The following is an 18,911-nucleotide window of genomic DNA, read 5'->3' on the forward strand; positions in this document are numbered from 1 at the left end:
GCTTGATCCATCTGTGCACATCCCCTCCCACCCCGTGGTTCCACAGCTTCCTAAGCAGCCTTTCATGTGGCACCTTGTCGAAAGCCTTTTGAAAATCGAGGTAAATGATGTCTATGGGTTCCCCATTGTCCACCCGACTGCTTATTCCCTCAAAGAAGTACAGAAGGTTCGTTAGGCACGACCTTCCCTTACAGAATCCGTGCTGGCTTGTTCTCAGTAGGCCATTCCTCTCGATGTGCTCGCAAATGCCGTCCTTGATCATAGCTTCCACCATCTTCCCTATAATTGAAGTCAGGCTCACCGGATGATGTAGAAGATGTTGGAACCCAAGCTGTTGCTGTCATTGCTGCTGTAGGACATGCATTGTCATGGTCCAGGAAGACAACATTCTTCTTTTGCTGTGAATTGCAGGTTTAAGTTAATTTTACAGCAATACAAAGCAATTTTCACTGTTCACTGTTTGCCCGTGCACTTGGAAATCTTGGCAAGCCTGAGCTAATATCTGTCCCGTCTGGACTTTTGCCGTTGGGATTATTTAGAATATGCTGAGGCAACAGAGCTGCTTCATAAGAATATAAGAGTTGCCGCTGCTGGGTTAGACCAGTGGTCCATCATGTCCAGCAGTCCGCTCACGCGGCGGCCCTCCGGTCAAAGACCAGCGCCCTAACTGAGGAAATTGGACTTCTGTCAGACTTATTTGATTTTTTTTTCCCAGTTTATGAATTATTTTAAATTTTATTCCATTGTTTTTTATCCCTATTCTTTTTATTTTATCACTTGAATTTCCCTGAATTCTATTGTTTAACAGTTCCTCCCTTCTATTCCTTTTTACATATTCCTTTAATTCATGTAGCTATTATCATTTACATAGATGGTGCTGCTATCTGTAAAGTTAGGAGTTTCTATGAATTATTCTGCATACTTCTCTCCTCTCCACTCCTTCCTGCCCTCCATAGTCCTCCCTACCCTCTTCTAACCCCTTCCTCTGTAATGTCACCTAGAGCTTGTATAGGTATGTGCGACGCACAAGTGGAAGAAATAAAATACATAAATAGAATACATTCTGTTAAGGGAGGCAGCATGTGGTCCAAAGATATTTATGTAGGGGAGAGAGTTGCTGACTGCTATTACTGTTGTCACATTTTCCCCCCCCCCCCTTTTTACAAAAGCATAGCGCGGGGTTTTGTGCTGGCTGCAGTGGTAACTACTCCGACGCTCATAGGAATTTTATGAGCGTCGGAGCAGTTACCGCCACTGCCGGCGCTAAAACCCGCGCTATGCTTTCGTAAAAGAGGGGGATAATTTGTTAATGATTGTACGTGTACTTTTTAAAATGCGATTGTGGATATTTTTGACTGTAAACCGCCTAGGTGTTAGGCGGGTGATAAGCGTTTGAATAAATTAATAAAAATACCATCCACATAAAAGACAAATAAAACAAAACCCAGAGATCAGAACTAGATTATCCTTGCGATAGATAATATTAATTCTTTGGAGATCGTGTGTGTTTCCATCCTGGTTATTCAGCAGTCACATTTTTATTTTAAATCGCACTTCTATCAATGACTTTTATCTTGCAGTAAGACAAAAAAAACAAAAACCCAACAACAAAAACTGCAGGAAAAAGCACAAAGCAGAAAACAAAACCAAAACTGCAGTATAATGTACAAGGTGCAGGAATTTAATAAACAAGTATAGCATACATAAAAAATCTCTTTTTTACTTTTTTTAATTAATCCCCCTGCCCTTTTGTTCTTTCCATTAATGTTTCTTCCATTTACTATAACTATTGTATTTCTCCCCTCTTTACCTTGTGTGTCTTTTGTTCGTTCGTCCACAACAACTTTGTATGTATTATAGTTCGTCTGTAGTTATTTTTTTGTTTTTTTTAAAAGTATGTATTAATTGTAATATTGTTTGTCTAAAGGAAAAATTTTTTTTTTACTCTGTACAACGCTTTGTAGAATCGATAAGGCGTTTAATCAAATAATTAAAATAAACAATAAACAATAAACAATAGTATTCATGTGGATCGGACCCAGAAATAGTCCTTGTTTCGAAGAAACACTTCTTCCTCAGGGGGTTCCCAGACGGTGGTACGTAGAATATAAAAAAAACAGATTGGAAAAAAACAAACGGAACAGTCGTAAAATTCTCCTGTTTAATCGCTGCACATACCACCATCTGGGACCCCCCTGAGGATGAAGTGTTTCTTCGAAACACGGACCGTGTCTGGGTCCGATCCACATGAATACTAGAAACAGATTTTTATGTATGCTTCCAGTGCAGGTGGTCGAGACCACCAGCGTGCTCGACTTTAAGAATAAATGGGACATCTACATGGGATCCCTATGAAAGTCGGGTTAAAGGAACTGGGTCATTTGCACTCAGACTTAATGGGGTGGGTCAGTAGAGTGGGCAGACTTGATGGGCTGTAGCCCTTTTCTGCCGTCATCTTTCTATGTTTTTATGACCTTTTATTAAATTCCTGCACCTTGTACATTACACTGCAGTTTTGTCTTAGGGCTCCTTTTCCGAAGGTGCGCTGGCGTTTTTAGCGCACGCACTGGATTAGCACATGCTAGCCAAAAAACTACCACCTGCTCGAGAGGAGGCGGTAGCGGCTAGCGCGTGCGGCATTTTAGCGCACGCTATTCCGCGCGTTAAGGCCTTAAGGCGCCTTCGTAAAAGGAGACCTTATAGTATCATCTAATTGGGTTATCTATATTACCATGAGTGAGGTGGTATAATTTATAAGGTAATATGACATTTGGTTTTTTTTCTATTTTAATTGCATTTTTTTCCCCTGTTTATATAGTTTGTCTGACCTTTTTTGCTTTGTGTTGTCTGACTTGTTATAATTTTTCTAATTGTCCTCCTTCAAGTGTTTGCATTCAAAAACACACTGAGCTAATGGAAAATTGTTGATAGGGTCTGGACAAATATACAATTTGGAACTGGCTTTTTATACCTATGTTCTGAATAATATTGGTTGAACCGACTGTTTGTCCTTCTGCTTGATGCTCATGCTGCATTTGGATATTGTCTCTTGTTTGGTTGTGATACAAAGCTTCACGCACCAGGTTAAATCCCTAAATTGCTCTTATGAGATTTAGTTCATGGAGAGTTACATTCCGGTATAATCTATATTTTGTTTGTCTGTGATATACAACCACAAGCACCATATTGAATACATTAATTGCTCCCATTAGATGGTACCATGAATATTTCTCTACTCCTTGGGGCTTACATAATCTAAATTACTAAGACAATGAAAGATGAACAATTTGCCTAACATTGCAAGAAATATCAACAGGATTTAAATACCTCCCCCAACATGGTTGGCATAATGGTGACTTCACAACCAGCATTTAAACATGAATGATCTGGGCCTACTTAAAGTGGTGGGCGAAGCTCTGGTCAACTTGTTTGGGAGACTGGATAGACCATGAGGGTCTGTCTCCGCCATCATATACTGTGTTACTATGTCACTGTGATCTGAGATTCATACATAACCCCTAATTAATGCCTGTAAAATGCCTGATCTCAAATCTGTGACAACTTCAAGCACTGATCTCTAGGCAATCATATAAAATCCAGAGGTTAGCAGTTGCTGCTATGTAAACTACTTTGAATACCTGGCCCCAACTTTCCAATTTTCAGTTTGATGCTCTGAGCCAATCAGGGACTCCCTTAGGCTCCCTCTGTATTCCTAAGGCTCCTCCCTCTTATATCCAGGATATATCAGAGGAAGCCTAAGGGAGTCCCTGATTGGCTCAGGCACTTAAGATCCCTCTCAAGGGGAGGGGCCTGAGGCATCTGAGCCAATCATGGCCTTAGGCCCGCATCAGATGATACACCGGGGAGAGGCCTAAGGCCCGCATTGCAGATGGTGAAGGAGCGGGAGGGACTGACTGAGCACCCCTCTTGCTTCTGATTTAAAGTTACTGGGGAGGATGGGGGCTGATGGAGGGGGGGGGGGCTCCAGTGGCAGGAGGGAGTGGGCATTCTTCCTGTCATTTTGGGGGGGGTTGGGTGGGGGCAGGGGCTCGGGGGTGCCGGCAAATGTTTTTTTCTTTTTTTTTTTGTTGTTAATGTTTAACACACGCACATCTGTGCCTTAAAACCCCCCTAAAAAAACAGAAGCCCTAACAGCAGTGCTCTTAGGGCTGTGTGCATATGTCAGTCACTCACTGAGCAATTGAATCGGTCGTGTTTGCATGCAAATTATTTGCACTTACGCCTTCTCAAATCCTCTGCAATTCTAATAAATGATTTCTATAAGTTCCTAAATAATAATATTTTTACTCCTAATACCTTTCCTATTTGGAACAATACAAAATGTAAGTTACCTGAACTAGGCCCATATAAAGAACTTAATTGAATTTGGTCTATTCACCAATTGTTATTACAGGACATCCCATTAAATATTGCTGACTTACAATCTTCCTATAATATATCACCTTTGCCACATTATGGGCCTCTTCTATTAAACTTCGCTAGCAGTTTTCTAGCGTGAGGAGCCGCGCTGAATGGCCCGCGCTACTCCCGACGCTCAGAGTTCCTATGAGCGTCGGGAGCAGCACGGGCCATTCAGAGCGGCTCTCTGCGCTAAAAACTGCGAGCGCAGTTTAATAGAAGAGGGGGCATGTCTTTGATAAACTACATGATTTTATTGTACGAATTGTGCCGTCTGTAGACAAGGATGTGCTGAATTTTTCTGATTTTGTTTGGCTCCTTTTAAATAGAAAGAAAGCTTCTGAAATATATAGGGAAACTGCAGGAATATTCTATTAATCATAATTCAGGAACTGAAATCTCCTGGTCCTCTGAATTTAATCTGGATGCTAATACTATTGACTGGTCTGTGTTCTGGGGTGCACTCTGCCCGTCCTACTATGTCTGCTTCACTTTGTCAGTCCGCGTTTTTCGTTGTACATAGATCTTACTGGACGCCAATTAAACTTACGGAATTACGTCACAATTCTCTTCAAATTTATGCTGGTCTTATAAACGTGAACTTGGTACACCTTCTCATCTCTTACGGCCTCTTACGCGTTAGCGGCTGCACTGCGCTGCGCTAACGGCCCCGAAGCCCGTAAAGATTTAAAGGGCTTCGGGGCTGTTGCCGCGCGGCTTTGTGAAAGAGGCCGTTCATTTATTGCCCCAATGTCCAAAATTTACTGGAACTTAATATGGCGTAGAATTAAAACAGCATCCATCAAACTCTTATCCTGCATTATTCAGATCCTAAGATTATCATTCCTGCTAATCAAAAGAAACTTTTTAACATCCTCCTCGCAGCCGCTACTCATCTTATAATTTGTAATTGGAAGGATAACACTAAACTCGGTTTTAGTGAATGGTGGAGCTATGTGTGTTCTATACGTAAATATAAGAACATAAGAATTGCCGCCGCTGGGTCAGACCAGTGGTCCGTTTTGCCCAGCAGTCCGCTCATGCGGCGGCCCTCTGCTCAAAGACCAGTGCCCTACGTACGTTCCGGTTCAGCAGGAACTTGTCTAACTTTGTCTTGAATCCCTGGAGGGTGTTTTCCCCTATAACAGATGTTCCCCTATAAGAACATTCCAGTTTTCTGCCACTCTCTAAGTGAAGAAGAACTTCCTTATGTTTGTACGGAATCTATCCCCTTTCAACTTTAGAGAGTGCCCTCTCGTTCTCCCTACCTTGGAGAGGGTGAACAACCTGTCTTTATCTACTTTCTCTTGAGTCCCTGAAGGGTGTTTTCCCCTATGACAGACTACGGAAGAGCATTCCAGTTTTCTACCACTCTCTGAGTGAAGAAGAACTTCCTTATGTTTGTACGGAATCTATTCCCTTTCAACTTTAGAGAGTGCCCTCTCGTTCTCTCTACCTTGGAGAGGGTGAACAACCTGCCTTTATCTACTATGTCTATCCCCTTCATTATCTTGAATGTTTCATAAGAACATAAGAATTGCTGCTGCTGGGTCAGACCAGTGGTCCATCGTGCCCAGCAGTCTGCTCATGCGGCGGCCCTCTGGTCAAAGACCAGCGCCCTAACTGAGACCAGCCCTACCTGAGTACGTTCCGGTTCAGCAGGAACTTGTCTAACTTTGTCTTGAGTCCCTGGAGGGTGTTTTCCCCTATAACAGACTCTGGAAGAGCGTTCCAGTTTTCCACCACTCTCTGGGTGAAGAAGAACTTCCTTACTATCACTATAAAATCTTGTACAATAGCACACTTTTGTAAAATTTGGGCTCCACTAGCTAAATATTGTAATCGTTTATAAGAACTTATCTTTGTGTATCAGCTTGACTATTTATTTCAGTATACATTATTATGTATGTAGTTTTGTTATTAACTTTTTTAAATACAATAAAATCTATTGAAAAAAATTTGTTGATCAGTGTTATTTTATTTTCCATCAGCAGAATGGGGTCTAGCTGAATATATGGCTAGTTTGATGTAACTAGTGAAGTAATAGTGTAATATGAAGTAAAAAACAAACAAACAAACCTGCAACTTATTCCACCACTGGGTCTAGAAGTGGGATAAATAATCCTCTCAAGCATGAAGATTAATCTGTGTCTGAAATGGGGAGAGTGATTTCCAGTAATTCTATGCAAAAATATTTAAATCATATAACATTTGATGCAACAATTTTTTTACAGACTGAAAGTATACATAAAATATTTTACATTTCTGTCTCTATCATTTGATATTGGATTTTATTGCATGTGTCCACCATTGCCTTGCAAAGAGGGGTTTTATTGTTTTATTAAATGCTCCTTTCACTTCCTTATTCCTCAAGCTGTAGATCATGGGGTTTAACATGGGAATCACCACGGCATAAAAAACAGAAGCTAAATTATTTTGGTAGCCATAATTAGACTTGGGTCGCAAATACATAAAAAGAATTGTCCCAAAAAATATCAGCACAGCAGTTAAGTGAGAGGCACACGTGTTGAAGGCTTTGACTTTGCCACCAGCGGACTGAATCCTCATAATGGTCGAAAGAATATAAGTGTAAGAAATTATGATAGTCCCAAAAGAGACTGATGAGTTTAATGTGACAATGATGAAAAGCAAAAGCTCGTTAGCAGACGTATCAGAGCAGGAGAGTTTTAGCACCGGTGGTACATCACAGTAGAAATGACTGATCATATTGGGTCCACAGAAGGTTAAGCGAAACGCCATGCTTGTATGTATCAGGGAATTAATAAATCCGCCCATGTAGGCCCCAGCTACTAACTGAATACAAACTCTTCTGTTCATGTTAATTGCATAGAGTAATGGGCTGCATATCGCCATGTAACGATCGTACGCCATAACTCCTAACATTAGGGCTTCAATATTTGCATAAGCAGCATAAAAGTACATTTGTACTGCACAGCCAAGGAATGAAATTGCTTTATGCTCCGCTAGGAGGTTTTCCAGGGTCTTGGGAGCAATCACTGAGGAATAACAAATGTCTAGAAAGGATAAGTGACTGATAAAAAAGTACATAGGTGTGTGAAGATGAGGATTAGTATAAATTAGTATAATAATACAAGTGTTGCCCAGAAGGGTGCTGATATAAACCAGAAGAAGCATAAAGAAGAGTAGAATTTGCAGCATTGGATCACTGGTGAATCCCAAGAAAATAAACTCAGTTACTGTTCTGTTTGTCCACTCCATTGCCCGCCTGATTGTTATCTAGAATATAAAAGATTTTTTTTTTTTTAACTGTTTATACTGCAAAACAATTCCCAAATCACTTCAAGATGTTAAATGTGCAGACCTAAGAACATAAGCAATGCCTCCGCTGGGTCAGACCTGGGGTCCATCGTGCCCAGCAGTCCGCTGACGTGGCGGCCCAACAGGTCCAGGACCTGTGCAGTCATCCTCTATCTATACCCCTCTATCCCCTTTTCCAGCAGGAAATTGTCCAATCCTTTCTTGAACCCCAGTACCGTACTCTGCCCTATTACGCCCTCTGGAAGCGCATTCCAGGTGTCCACCACACGTTGGGTAAAGAAGAACTTCCTAGCATTCATTTTGAATCTGTCCCCTTTCAACTTTCAGATCTTAACTGCGCGTCCTGAAAAATCTGAAGTCCTTGCCAATTTTAGGGCTCCTTTTACAAAGGTGCGCTAGTGTTTTTAGCGCACGCATTGGATTACTCGAAAAACTACCGCCTGCTCAAGAGGAAGTGGTAGTGGCTAGCGCTCGCTATTCCGTGCGTTAAGGCCCTAACGCACCTTTGTAAAAGTTGTGGCCTAGGTTATGGCTCTGACAGACCTCTATGACAATTTAGCTCTGACGGATCCTAATGCTTCCCCCCCTTATGCTGGGACATTTGTAAAGTTCATAGACACCTATTTCATAATCTTCATGTCATATCATAATAGCCCCTCCTCTCTCAGCAGACATACAGTAGAACCTTAGATTGCAAGTGACTTTGTTTGCAAGTGTTTTGCAAGACAAGGAAAACATTTGATTAAATTTTAACTTGATATACAAGCAAGGTCTTGCAATACAAGTACATACGGTATACGCACATCACAACTGAGCTGATGGTTCTTCTCTCTCTGACTCTGCGGGAGTGTGCTGACTGTTCTAAACAAGCGAGGTTTTGCAATACGAGTACATACAGTATACACGCGTCACATCATCACAACTGAGCCGATGGTTCTTCTCTCTGACACTGCGGGAGTGTAGTGACTGTTCTAAACAAGCGAGGTCTTGCAATACGAGTACATATAGTATTCTGTATTAAAGTTTTTGGGTTGTGGAGTTTCCATTATTTCTTATGGTGAAATTCACTTTGATATACACGTGTTTTGGATTACAAGCATATTTTCGGAATGAATTATGCTCACAAACCATGTTTTTACTGTACTTTGGTCTGTGTCATTGCATTGTTTAATAACACCCTACTGAATTGGTTCATGGTCAAATTGTTTCTAGGATCATTTCCCTTTGAAATTTTTGACTCAGTTCAAGACAGAAAAATGAAGCAGTACAGCCAGTCTCGCTGGCATAATCATTTCAGTAATTAATCCTGGCTACTTTTCAAGACAGCTACAGTAAGAGCAGTGTTAATCCAGCTGTCATAAAGGATCAGAATATTTTGATTTATTGTGAAGTGTTCTGTAAACATCATTGGATTGTTTCTCTCAGAGAAATACCCATCCTACCTGTACAACATGGTCTCCTCGTTCCTTTCTGTGATATCTCAGTGTTTGGATCAAGTTGGAAGGTTTATATGTAATGCAGTGACTTCTGGGACAAAATCCCTATAGCAGTTACACACACACACACACACACACACACCACACACACACACACAGACACACACACACACACATATCATGGAATCAAGAATGCAAGCATATTAAAGATAATAAAATTCATTTACTACTTTTGCACTTTAAAAAAAAATTAAACTAAAGTCATCTTTCAAAGAGCTAACGCATTCTTCTCTTCCTTATGTCTCACTGAAAAGTATTTTGGGATGAATAGATCACTTCTTTTTCCAAAGTTATGAAGAAAACAATTACACTATGTATTACAGCAATGGACTCCAAAATGTGGCTCTGGCAGTCCTCCTATGCGACCCTCAAACACCCCCCCCCCAACCGCAGTTGGCGTCCTCCCACTCTCAACATCAATGGGCTCCAAAATATGGCTCTGGCAGTCCTCCTTTGCGGCCCTCAAACACCCCCCCCCCAACCGCAGTTGGCGTCCTCCCACTCTCAACATCAATGGGCTCCAAAATATGGCTCTGGCAGTCCTCCTTTGCGGCCCTCAAACACCCCCCACCCAACCGCAGTTGGCGTCCTCCCACTCTCAACATCAATGGACTGCCTTTCTCCTTTTCACACTTTCTGGAAATCTTCAACCCGCTGCTCCCTGTGGGTCTTCCCCCATAGGGTGTGTGTGGTGTGTCTCACTCTTTCCCCCATCTGTGTCGGTTCATCCCATCCCTACGCTTTGTGCCTATGGAGTTGGATGTGATCCTGCCTGCTACTCATACACCCTTCCTGCATCTGTTTATCCATGTCGGCCACATGTCCTGTGACATTGTCAGCAGTGGTTACTAGCCCATATCAATGGTGGGTACTGCCGGGAAGGTGGGAACTAGTGGTGGTGGATACTGCTAACAAGACCTCTGTCCAAAATAATGAATATGAATGTTACTTTGGGTACTGGCAGAAGATGACTTATGTTCTGTACTTCATTTTTTTTTTTTTTTTTTGCTCTCTCCAGTTGATCGCTCTGTTCTGTTATAGTCCATAGGGCTGAACACCCCCTTTGATATTCCTGGAGATGGGCACCGGCCTAGTGTGATTTTAATAGAAACTGACCAAAATACAAAAAAGACGCTCCCCTCAATACTCCTCCGCAGGAAGTGAGCATTTTACTGTCCACTGCCAGTTTTATTCTCAGATATTGAGCGCTGGGCTTTGTTCAGACTTAGCATTGAATAACAGTTTTGATTAATTTTTTTTTCAGCATAGCCAGTTAAGTCAGTGATCAGCCCCTCACCGCATAAGCCAAACGGCTTAAAGATAGGACTGCTATTTATTTGGCCTGACTTAAGTGTTTTATTTGTGCAATGAGAGGCTGAATATTGGTGCTTAACTCAGCTCTGCTCCTGGAAACACACATGAGTTAGCAGCCACTTTTGAATTCAATGCTAAAAGGTTATTTTCAGCGGAAAAAAAAACAGTTAAGCGTTGCTGAAGATGACCGGATAAGCATAAACCAGTGATTTAACCCTTCAGCAGCCATTTCCAGCCACTCAAATCACTTTGAATATCAGGCGGACTAACTCCTTTCAGTCATGTGTAATTTGAAGAAAACCAAGCAGATAAAGGAAGACCTGTATAGTCCATCCAGTCTGCCCAGTAAAATAAACTGTGGAATGCAATGATGTTGACAAGGAGTTTATTAAGACAAGTCAATTGACATAAAAATGAAATAAAAAAAATCATTGTGCTTTCTGAGGGGTGCAATTGTTTTGGATGAGACTGACATAGTTTGAACTTGCAGTTGCTTTTTACTGTCTGTGATTAAGTGACTTGCCCAGGGTCACAAGGAACAGTGCGGGATTTGACCCACAACCTCAGGGTCCTAAGGCTGTTGCTCTAACCACTGCACCACACACTCCCATACTTGCTAAAGCTTCCCTGCAGCCTGTAATGCCAAGCAAGTGGATTTCATAAGCTATTGACCCATATTTATTTCCCTAGGGTTTCCCACACTAGCTCCAGAGTTTCATTCAAATGGACTAAGGAAGATCCCACATAGTCAATGAAACCTTGATACTAGAAGCAATGTTATTATGCCCAGACTTCATTGTTAAGCTCTGGAACGTGTTGCTAGAGGATGTGGTAAGAGCAGATAGCATAGCTGGTTATAAGAAAAGTTTGGACAAGTTCCTGGAGGAAAAGTCCATAGTCTGTTATTGAGAGAGACATGGGGGAAGCCACTGCTTGCCTTGTACCGGTAGCATGGAATATTGCTACTCCTTGGGTTTTGGATAAGTACTAGTGACCTGGATTGGCCACCGTGAGAACGGGCTACTGGGCCTGATGGACCAGTAAGGCTATTCTTAGGTTCCACTTCACGAATGAATGACATTTCTCCTGCTTCATGTTAGTGTTTCACTTAGCGACTCGCAGACAAGGTTTTATCCATATTTGTTTTCTATCTGTTACACCATTGAGTGAATACTAACCTGGACCCCTGAAGAAGGTTTTTACGAAAACACGGACCATGTTGGGTCCTTATTACATCATATATCCGTCATTCATGAAGTGGAGATCATTGTGCGTTTGGACTTCCGTTTTTTCACTGTGGAATACCCGGACCCTTCTTTTGTTTGTTTCAATAAAATAAACTCAAAGCATATTTGTGGTAATGTGAATGTGGGTAGGCCTAGAGCCACACAACAGGTTAAAGGAGAACACAAAAATAATATTTTATTAAAGATTCCAAGTAAGGAGTCTTGTTTAATTCACAGATATCAAGTTTCAACATAAACATAGTACTAGTCCTTATACGTAGGAAGTTCCTCTTGTGGTCTTCTGCTGCAGGGTCACAGTGGACACTATTGTCTCTCCACTAGAGTAACCAATACAGTCTTTAGTAAATCAGTTCTGGGTGTGTATGTTCAAGCATAACTCCGAAACGCATGGAGAGATTTCAACCAAACTTGGTATACATCAAGTTCAAGTTTCAAGTTTATTATAAATTTGATTAATCACTTATTCAAAATCCTAAGCGATGTACACATCAATAAAATTACAAAATTTTAGGGGATAACAAAACAAACGAAAAACCAAACCTTGCAGAACATATCACTTACTATCCGGAGGAAAAATACTGCGGGGTGGGGGTAGGGGTGACATTATTGATTTTAGTGTCTAACCCATAGTTTTCGGGCTCACTGAGATGAATAGTGACACTCCCAATGCTGTTTAAGTCCAAGTTCAGCCCCATAGAGAGAGACATATGGGAGATGGAGCAGGTGTGGAGGGGGGACATGTGGTATAAATCCTCGCACCTAAAGTTAGGCGTGGATCCTGGCGCTTTTCGGAGCTCCGATTATAGAGTAGGGTTCAGCTCCAGATTATTTTTAATGGTGGCCAAATTTGGGCACCTTTTATCGAATCTAGTCCCAAATGTATTAGGGTTCTACCTCCATAACCTGAAATTAAGCCATTCTCTATTGAACCACCATTACCTTATAAAGACACATATTACTTTATTAAAAGCTCCTTTCACGTCCTTATTCCTCAAGCTGTAGATCATAGGGTTTAACAAGGGAATCACCACAGCATAACACACACCAGCTAGTTTATCATGGTTGGAATAACTGGACTTGGGTCGCAAATACATGAAAAGAATCGTCCCAAAAAATATTAGCACAGCGGTTAAATGAGAAGCACAAGTATTCAAGGCTTTCAATTTCCCAGCGGCGGAGCGAATCCTCATAATGGTCGAAAGAATATAAGAGTAAGAAATTATGATAGTCACAAAAGAGACTGAACAGTTTAATGTGACAATGATGAAAAGCAAAAGCTCGTTAGCAGACGTATCTGAGCAGGAGAGTTTTATCACTGGTGGTACATCACAGTAGAAATGACTGATCATATTGGGTCCACAGAAGGTTAAGCGAAACGCCATGCTTGTATGTATCAGGGAATTGATAAATCCGCCCATGTAGGCCCCAGCTACTAACTGAATACAAACTCTTCTGTTCATGTTAATTGCATAGAGTAATGGGCTGCATATCGCCATGTAACGATCGTACGCCATAACCCCCAGCATTAAGCATTCTACATTTGCATAAGCAGCATAAAAGTACATTTGTACTGCACAGCCGAGGAATGAGATACTTTTATGTTCCGCTAGGAGGTTTTCCAGGGCTTTAGGGGCAATGACCGAGGAATAACAAATATCTATAAAGGATAAATGGCTGAGAAAAAAGTACATAGGTGTGTGAAGCCGAGAGTCAATATAAATTAGTACAATAATGCCAATGTTGCCCAGGAGGGTGATGATATAAACCAGAAGCAGTATGATAAAGAGCAGAGTTTGCAGCATTGGATCGTTGGTGAATCCCAAGAAAATAAATTCATTCACTGTTCCATTTATCCACTGCATTATGCCACGCTATGTAATCTAGAATATAAAAGATTTTTTTTTTTAAAAAAGTTCATAATGCAAAACCATTCCCACATCACTCTGAGGCTGATTTTCATAACTTTACGGTGGTAATTTTATACATATTTTCATGCATGAAACACTGATTTATGTGCATGGAAGACCTCCTTTAACACTTGGGGCTCCTTTTACTAAACTGCGTTAGGGCTTTAACGCACGGAATAGCGCACGTTACAATGCCATGCGCTAGACGCTAACGCCAGCGTTGAGTTGGCGTTAGCTCTAGCTGCATAGCATGCGCTAATCTGCTGCTTGCGCTAAAAATCCTAGCGCACCTTAGTAAAAGGAGCCCTTGGTCAACTATTCTTATCTGATCTGTATATAGGAGCTCCCAGGGTGTAGTGGAAGCAGAATTCCAATGTACGCGCATATTTCCTATGTGTGTGGAATCATAGGCAGAAGAACGCTTTTTTGTTTGTTGGGGCCCAAAAGCTCCATCCCAGACCTGCCCAAACCCCCGCCCCAGACCTCACCTCCATCATAATAGTACCAATTGAAAATGCCATTTCTTTCATTCATTTTTTCATATACACACAATACCATCTCATTAACAATACACAATGGTTACTACACAAAGCACATTCTTTTCCCCTCCCCACCACTGCACTGTGCAACATCTCCCTCTCTCTCACTGTCCACCATCTCTCTCTCTCTCTCATTCCCTCCCTTGCTGCAAAGGGAGTGAGGAAAAAGAGAGCCAGGGAGCATCTCTCCCACCCTCTCTATTGCCACATCCAACATTTCTCCCTTTTTTATCCCCCAGACTGTGTGCAGCATTTTTCACCGCTGCCCAACATTCCTCCTTCTATCACCCCTCTCCAGCTCCATGCCATATCTCTTCCTCCATTCCCTCCACCAATATGTCCAACATTCCTCCCTCTTGCATCCCTTTCATTTACCCCACTGTTCACTCTCCAGCACCACATCCAACATTTTCCTCTCTCATCTCTCTCTACCTCACTCCTTTCCCACTACCATATCCAACAATTGTCTCCCTCTCTATGCCCAACAATTCTTCTCTTTCTTCCTTTCCCACACACCCATTCTCCCTTTCTATTCCCTCTCCCACCTCAGAATTTCTTTCCCCCTCTCTCCATCCTTCCATCCTAGGTCCCAAATGAATGCCCCTTCCCTCCTTCCTTCCAGCCTCTGTCCAAAGTCTATGCCCCCTTTCTCCCTTCTATGTCCCAAATTCATGCCCATCCTTCCTTCCTTTGTACCCAGCTCATGCTCCCTTCCTTTCTTCCATATTTCAATGCGCCCCTCTCCCTCCCTCCTGTGACCCAATGCACCTCTCTCCCTCCCTCACATCTCTCCCTCCTGCCCTCATTTGAGTTCTAACATCTCTCCCATCACTCCCTCTCTCAAGTCCTATATGCTCCCTCTCTCCCTCGAATTTGAAATGTCACCTGTCTACCGGCCAGCGTGCCTGCTGGTTGACTCTCTCGGCTGTGTCTCCTCACCAAGACTACCCCGCTTCTTTCCCTGCAGAATTGCTGCAATTACCGGCAATTTGGGGGGAGGCCATGGCCCCTGTGGTCCACCCCTGTTCCGAATCATACTTGTGGAATACATACTTGAATTTTCACCAACTTTAGAGTATTTGACTCAGCATTTGCATTCTATTGAGGCTGGCTCCAGGAAACTATTTTATAAAAGCTTAAAATTGGCAATCTTTAGGAGTTCTTACACAGCTGTTCTCTTATAAAATCTGAATAGATGGTAAAAACCTTCAAGAGAATTGCAAGAAACTGAATTTTTTACTGCCAGTTTTTCAGGCACATGAAATGAATCTTCACTATAGTAGGTTTTGATTATGAGTCAGTTTTTGTTTATTTTGGTGCACATCCAGGGAAGAGTAGGGTGGGGGTTATTTCGGTCATAATTTGATCTTTAATTATTTATACTTGGAATGGGTGGGAGGATGAAAGGATATGACTAATTGAATAGGGTAAGGGGAAATCTATGCTTATGTGTTTTATTAAATTACTAGCTGATGCCCTGGCGTTGCACGGGTATTTAATTATAGCAATAACACTGTAAATGGATTCAAATAAAGATACTTTATAGTGGTGAATGAAATTATTTTTTTACAGCTTAATAAAAAGTACAATATTCAAATTATAATGTGAAATATTTGACAAAATGAATACAATACAACTAACACAAAATGTGATTATAAACAACATTTTTAGTTTCACCTCCTGGAGCAAGAACATATAAATTCTTGGGTGAACCCACCCTTGAGCAAGCAACATAGAGTTGTGGGCCACGAGACCCCCAGAACATATCACCCCAGGTAGTGAGGGATCTGCATACCAAGTTTCGTTCAAATCGGTCAAGCCGTTTTTGAATTACTGTGAGAATGGCAGCTTTTTACATTTTTTTCCATTGACATGAATGGGTGAAATCTGATTTTCTGTTTGTAGCTCCGCCCACGTGTGCAGGTGGGCCACGAGACCCCCAGAACATATCACCCCAGGTAGTGAGGGATCTGCATACCAAGTTTCGTTCAAATCGGTCAAGCCATTTTTGAATTACTGTGAGAATGGCAGCTTTTTACATTTTTTCCATTGACATGAATGGGTGAAATCTGAGTTTCTGTTTGTAGCTCCGCCCACGTGTGCAAGTAGGCCGCGAGACCCCCAGAACATATCACCCCAGGTAGTGAGGGATCTGCATACCAAGTTTCGTTCAAATCGGTCAAGCCGTTTTTGAATTACTGTGAGAATGGCAGCTTATTACACTTTTTTCCATTGACATGAATGGGTGAAATCTGATTATCTGTTTGTAGCTCCGCCCACGTGTGCAGGTGGGCCGCGAGACCCCCAGAACATATCACCCCAGGTAGTGAGGGATCTGCATACCAAGTTTCGTTCAAATCGGTCAAGCCGTTTTTGAATTACAGGGAGAAAGGCAGCTTTTTACATTTTTTCCATTGACATGAATGGGTGAAATCTGATTTTCTGTTTGTAGCTCCGCCCACGTGTGCAGGTGGGCCGCGAGACCCCAGAACATATCATCCCAGGTAGTGAGGGATCTGCATACCAAGTTTCGTTCAAATCGGTCAAGCCGTTTTTGAATTACTGTGAGAATGGCAGCTTTTTACATTTTTTCCATTGACATGAATGGGTGAAATCTGATTTTCTGTTTGTAGCTCCGCCCACGTGTGCAGGTGGGCTGCGAGACCCCCAGAACATATCACCCCAGGTAGTGAGGGATCTGCATACCAAGTTTCGTTCAAATCGGTCAAGCCGTTTTTGAATTACAGGGAGAAAGGCAGCTTTTTACATTTTTTCCATTGACATGAATGGGTGAAATCTGATTTTCTGTTTGTAGCTCCGCCCACGTGTGCAGGTGGGCCGCGAGACCCCCAGAACATATCACCCCAGGTAGTGAGGGATCTGCATACCAAGTTTCGTTCAAATCGGTCAAGCCGTTTTTGAATTACTGTGAGAATGGCAGCTTTTTACATTTTTTCCATTGACATGAATGGGTGAAATCTGATTTTCTGTTTGTAGCTCCGCCCACGTGTGCAGGTGGGCCACGAGACCCCCAGAACATATCATCACAGGTAGTGAGGGATCTGCATACCAAGTTTCGTTCAAATCGGTAAAGCCGTTTTTGTGTGATCGCAGCATATACACACATACATACCTCCGATTTTATATATATAGATTATTAGGTGGGTGGGAGAAAATGGTTGGTTATGTATATTTGAAAGTTAAATGAGCTTATATTGACTTATTATATATGATATATTTATGTATTGCACTATTGATGTTGGTAAAATCAATAAAGATTTTTTTTTTTTTTTTAAATGAATCCAACAGAGGTTATGGGACCAAAATAGTGGCAGAATATCAAGTATAACTGTCTGATTTGGAAACCACTACTGAGCAGACAAAATCGTAGACTTGCAATATTGTTTTTGAAGCCAAATCTCCCCAGCCCCAAACATGGCATTTCCCATTTCAAGATTGTACCACTGAAGAACGATGTGCAGTCGTGCGCTTTCTAAATGCAGAGGGAATGAAGCCTGGGGAGATTTAGGGCTCCTTTTAACGAAGCGTTTTTAGCGCACGCACCGGATTAGCGCTCGCTAGCCGAAAAACTACCGCCTGCTGAAGAGGTAGCAGCTTGCGCGCAGGGAATTTAAGCACGTGCTATTCGGCGCGTTTAGGCCCTAACGCACCTTCGTTAAAGGAGCCCTTACAGTCGGATATTGATTCAGTAAGGACATAGCACCATGAACCGAGAGGTTTATGAGTGGGTGAAAAGGTTTAAAGCAGGAAGAACAGATGGAACCGGTGAAGGGTGCTGAGACTATAGCTTTAACCATTTCGCTGCACTCTCCCTATTGTCTTCTTGGTTGGGCTGAGAACTTTTCAGCGGCAGCCTCCTATTGTGATGTCATAATGCCTCATTCCACCAGTGCCTAAGAGCCAACCTCCTCGGTGATGTCATAATGGCTTGAATCAGAAAATAATATTAAAAATTGAACTAAGGCCAGTACTGGGCAGACTTGCACAGTCTGTGTCTGTATGTGGCCATTTGGTGGAGGATTGCCTGGGGAGGGCTTCAATGGTTGGGAGGGTGTAGATGGGCTGGAGTAGGTTTTAACAGAGATTTCGGCAAGCACAGTACTGGGTAGAGCTTTGGATTCTCGCCCAGAAATAGCTAAGAAGAAAAAATTAAAAAATTTAAATTGAATCAGGATGGGCAGACTGGATGGACCATTCGGGTCTTTATCTGCCGTCATCTACTATGTTACAATGCATTTGCCTCATTGAAATGAAAAGTGTCAAGAAAAGCGTGGAATAACTTGTAAGTTTCATGGCTCCACAACATATTTATTTGTTTGATTTTCTACACCATTCTCCCAGGAGTGTTCAGAAAGCTTTACTTGAATTTATTCAGGTAGTCAAGCATTTTTCCATGTCTGTCCCTGCAGGCTCACTGTCTAATGTACCTAGGGCAATGGGGGGTGGGATTAAGTGATTTGCCCAGGGTCACAAGGAGCAGCATGGGTTTGAACCCACAACCACAGGGTGCTGAAGCTGTATTTTAACCACTGTGCCACACCCTCTGTGCCTCCCCTTTTTTACTTATTTAAATTGGCTCAAGGGTCATGAATTTGATATACCATCTTTCTGCACTACAACCAAAACAGTTTGCATTGAATTTGGAATAAGCCATTCTTATAAACTTTA

General features: G+C 42.0%; 2 protein-coding genes across 5 annotated transcripts; both read right to left on the reverse strand.

The window, feature by feature from the left end:
• Positions 1-6,693: 6,693 nt before the first annotated feature.
• On the reverse strand, positions 6,694-7,659 carry LOC117348145 (olfactory receptor 1009-like). The gene has a single exon (XM_033919849.1). The coding sequence runs from the start codon at positions 7,657-7,659 to the stop codon at positions 6,694-6,696; it is 966 nt and encodes a 321-aa protein (XP_033775740.1).
• A 5,052-nt stretch (positions 7,660-12,711) lies between these two features.
• LOC117348348 (olfactory receptor 1009-like) lies at positions 12,712-17,930 on the reverse strand. Of its 4 annotated transcripts, none has more exons than XM_033920369.1 (2): positions 17,915-17,930; positions 12,712-13,616 (listed from the first exon to the last, which is right to left on the reverse strand). In XM_033920369.1, the coding sequence occupies exon 2, from the start codon at positions 13,576-13,578 to the stop codon at positions 12,712-12,714; it is 867 nt and encodes a 288-aa protein (XP_033776260.1). In that variant the 5' UTR covers positions 13,579-13,616; positions 17,915-17,930. The 4 variants fall into 4 exon arrangements, with proteins under 4 accessions (XP_033776260.1, XP_033776256.1, XP_033776257.1 ...); XM_033920365.1 differs by lacking the exon at positions 17,915-17,930 and adding an exon at positions 16,444-16,461 and having other exon boundaries at positions 12,712-13,632; XM_033920366.1 differs by lacking the exon at positions 17,915-17,930 and adding an exon at positions 14,189-14,213.
• Positions 17,931-18,911: the final 981 nt, after the last annotated feature.

The sequence above is a fragment of the Geotrypetes seraphini genome, chromosome 14 (genome assembly GCF_902459505.1).
Source record: "Geotrypetes seraphini chromosome 14, aGeoSer1.1, whole genome shotgun sequence".
Lineage (NCBI taxonomy): Eukaryota > Metazoa > Chordata > Amphibia > Gymnophiona > Dermophiidae > Geotrypetes > Geotrypetes seraphini.

What these genes read in the sequence shown, in the direction of transcription:
- LOC117348145 (XM_033919849.1), bottom strand. Translation starts at nt 7,659, where the DNA reads ATGGAGTGGACAAACAGAACAGTAACTGAGTTTATTTTCTTGGGATTC.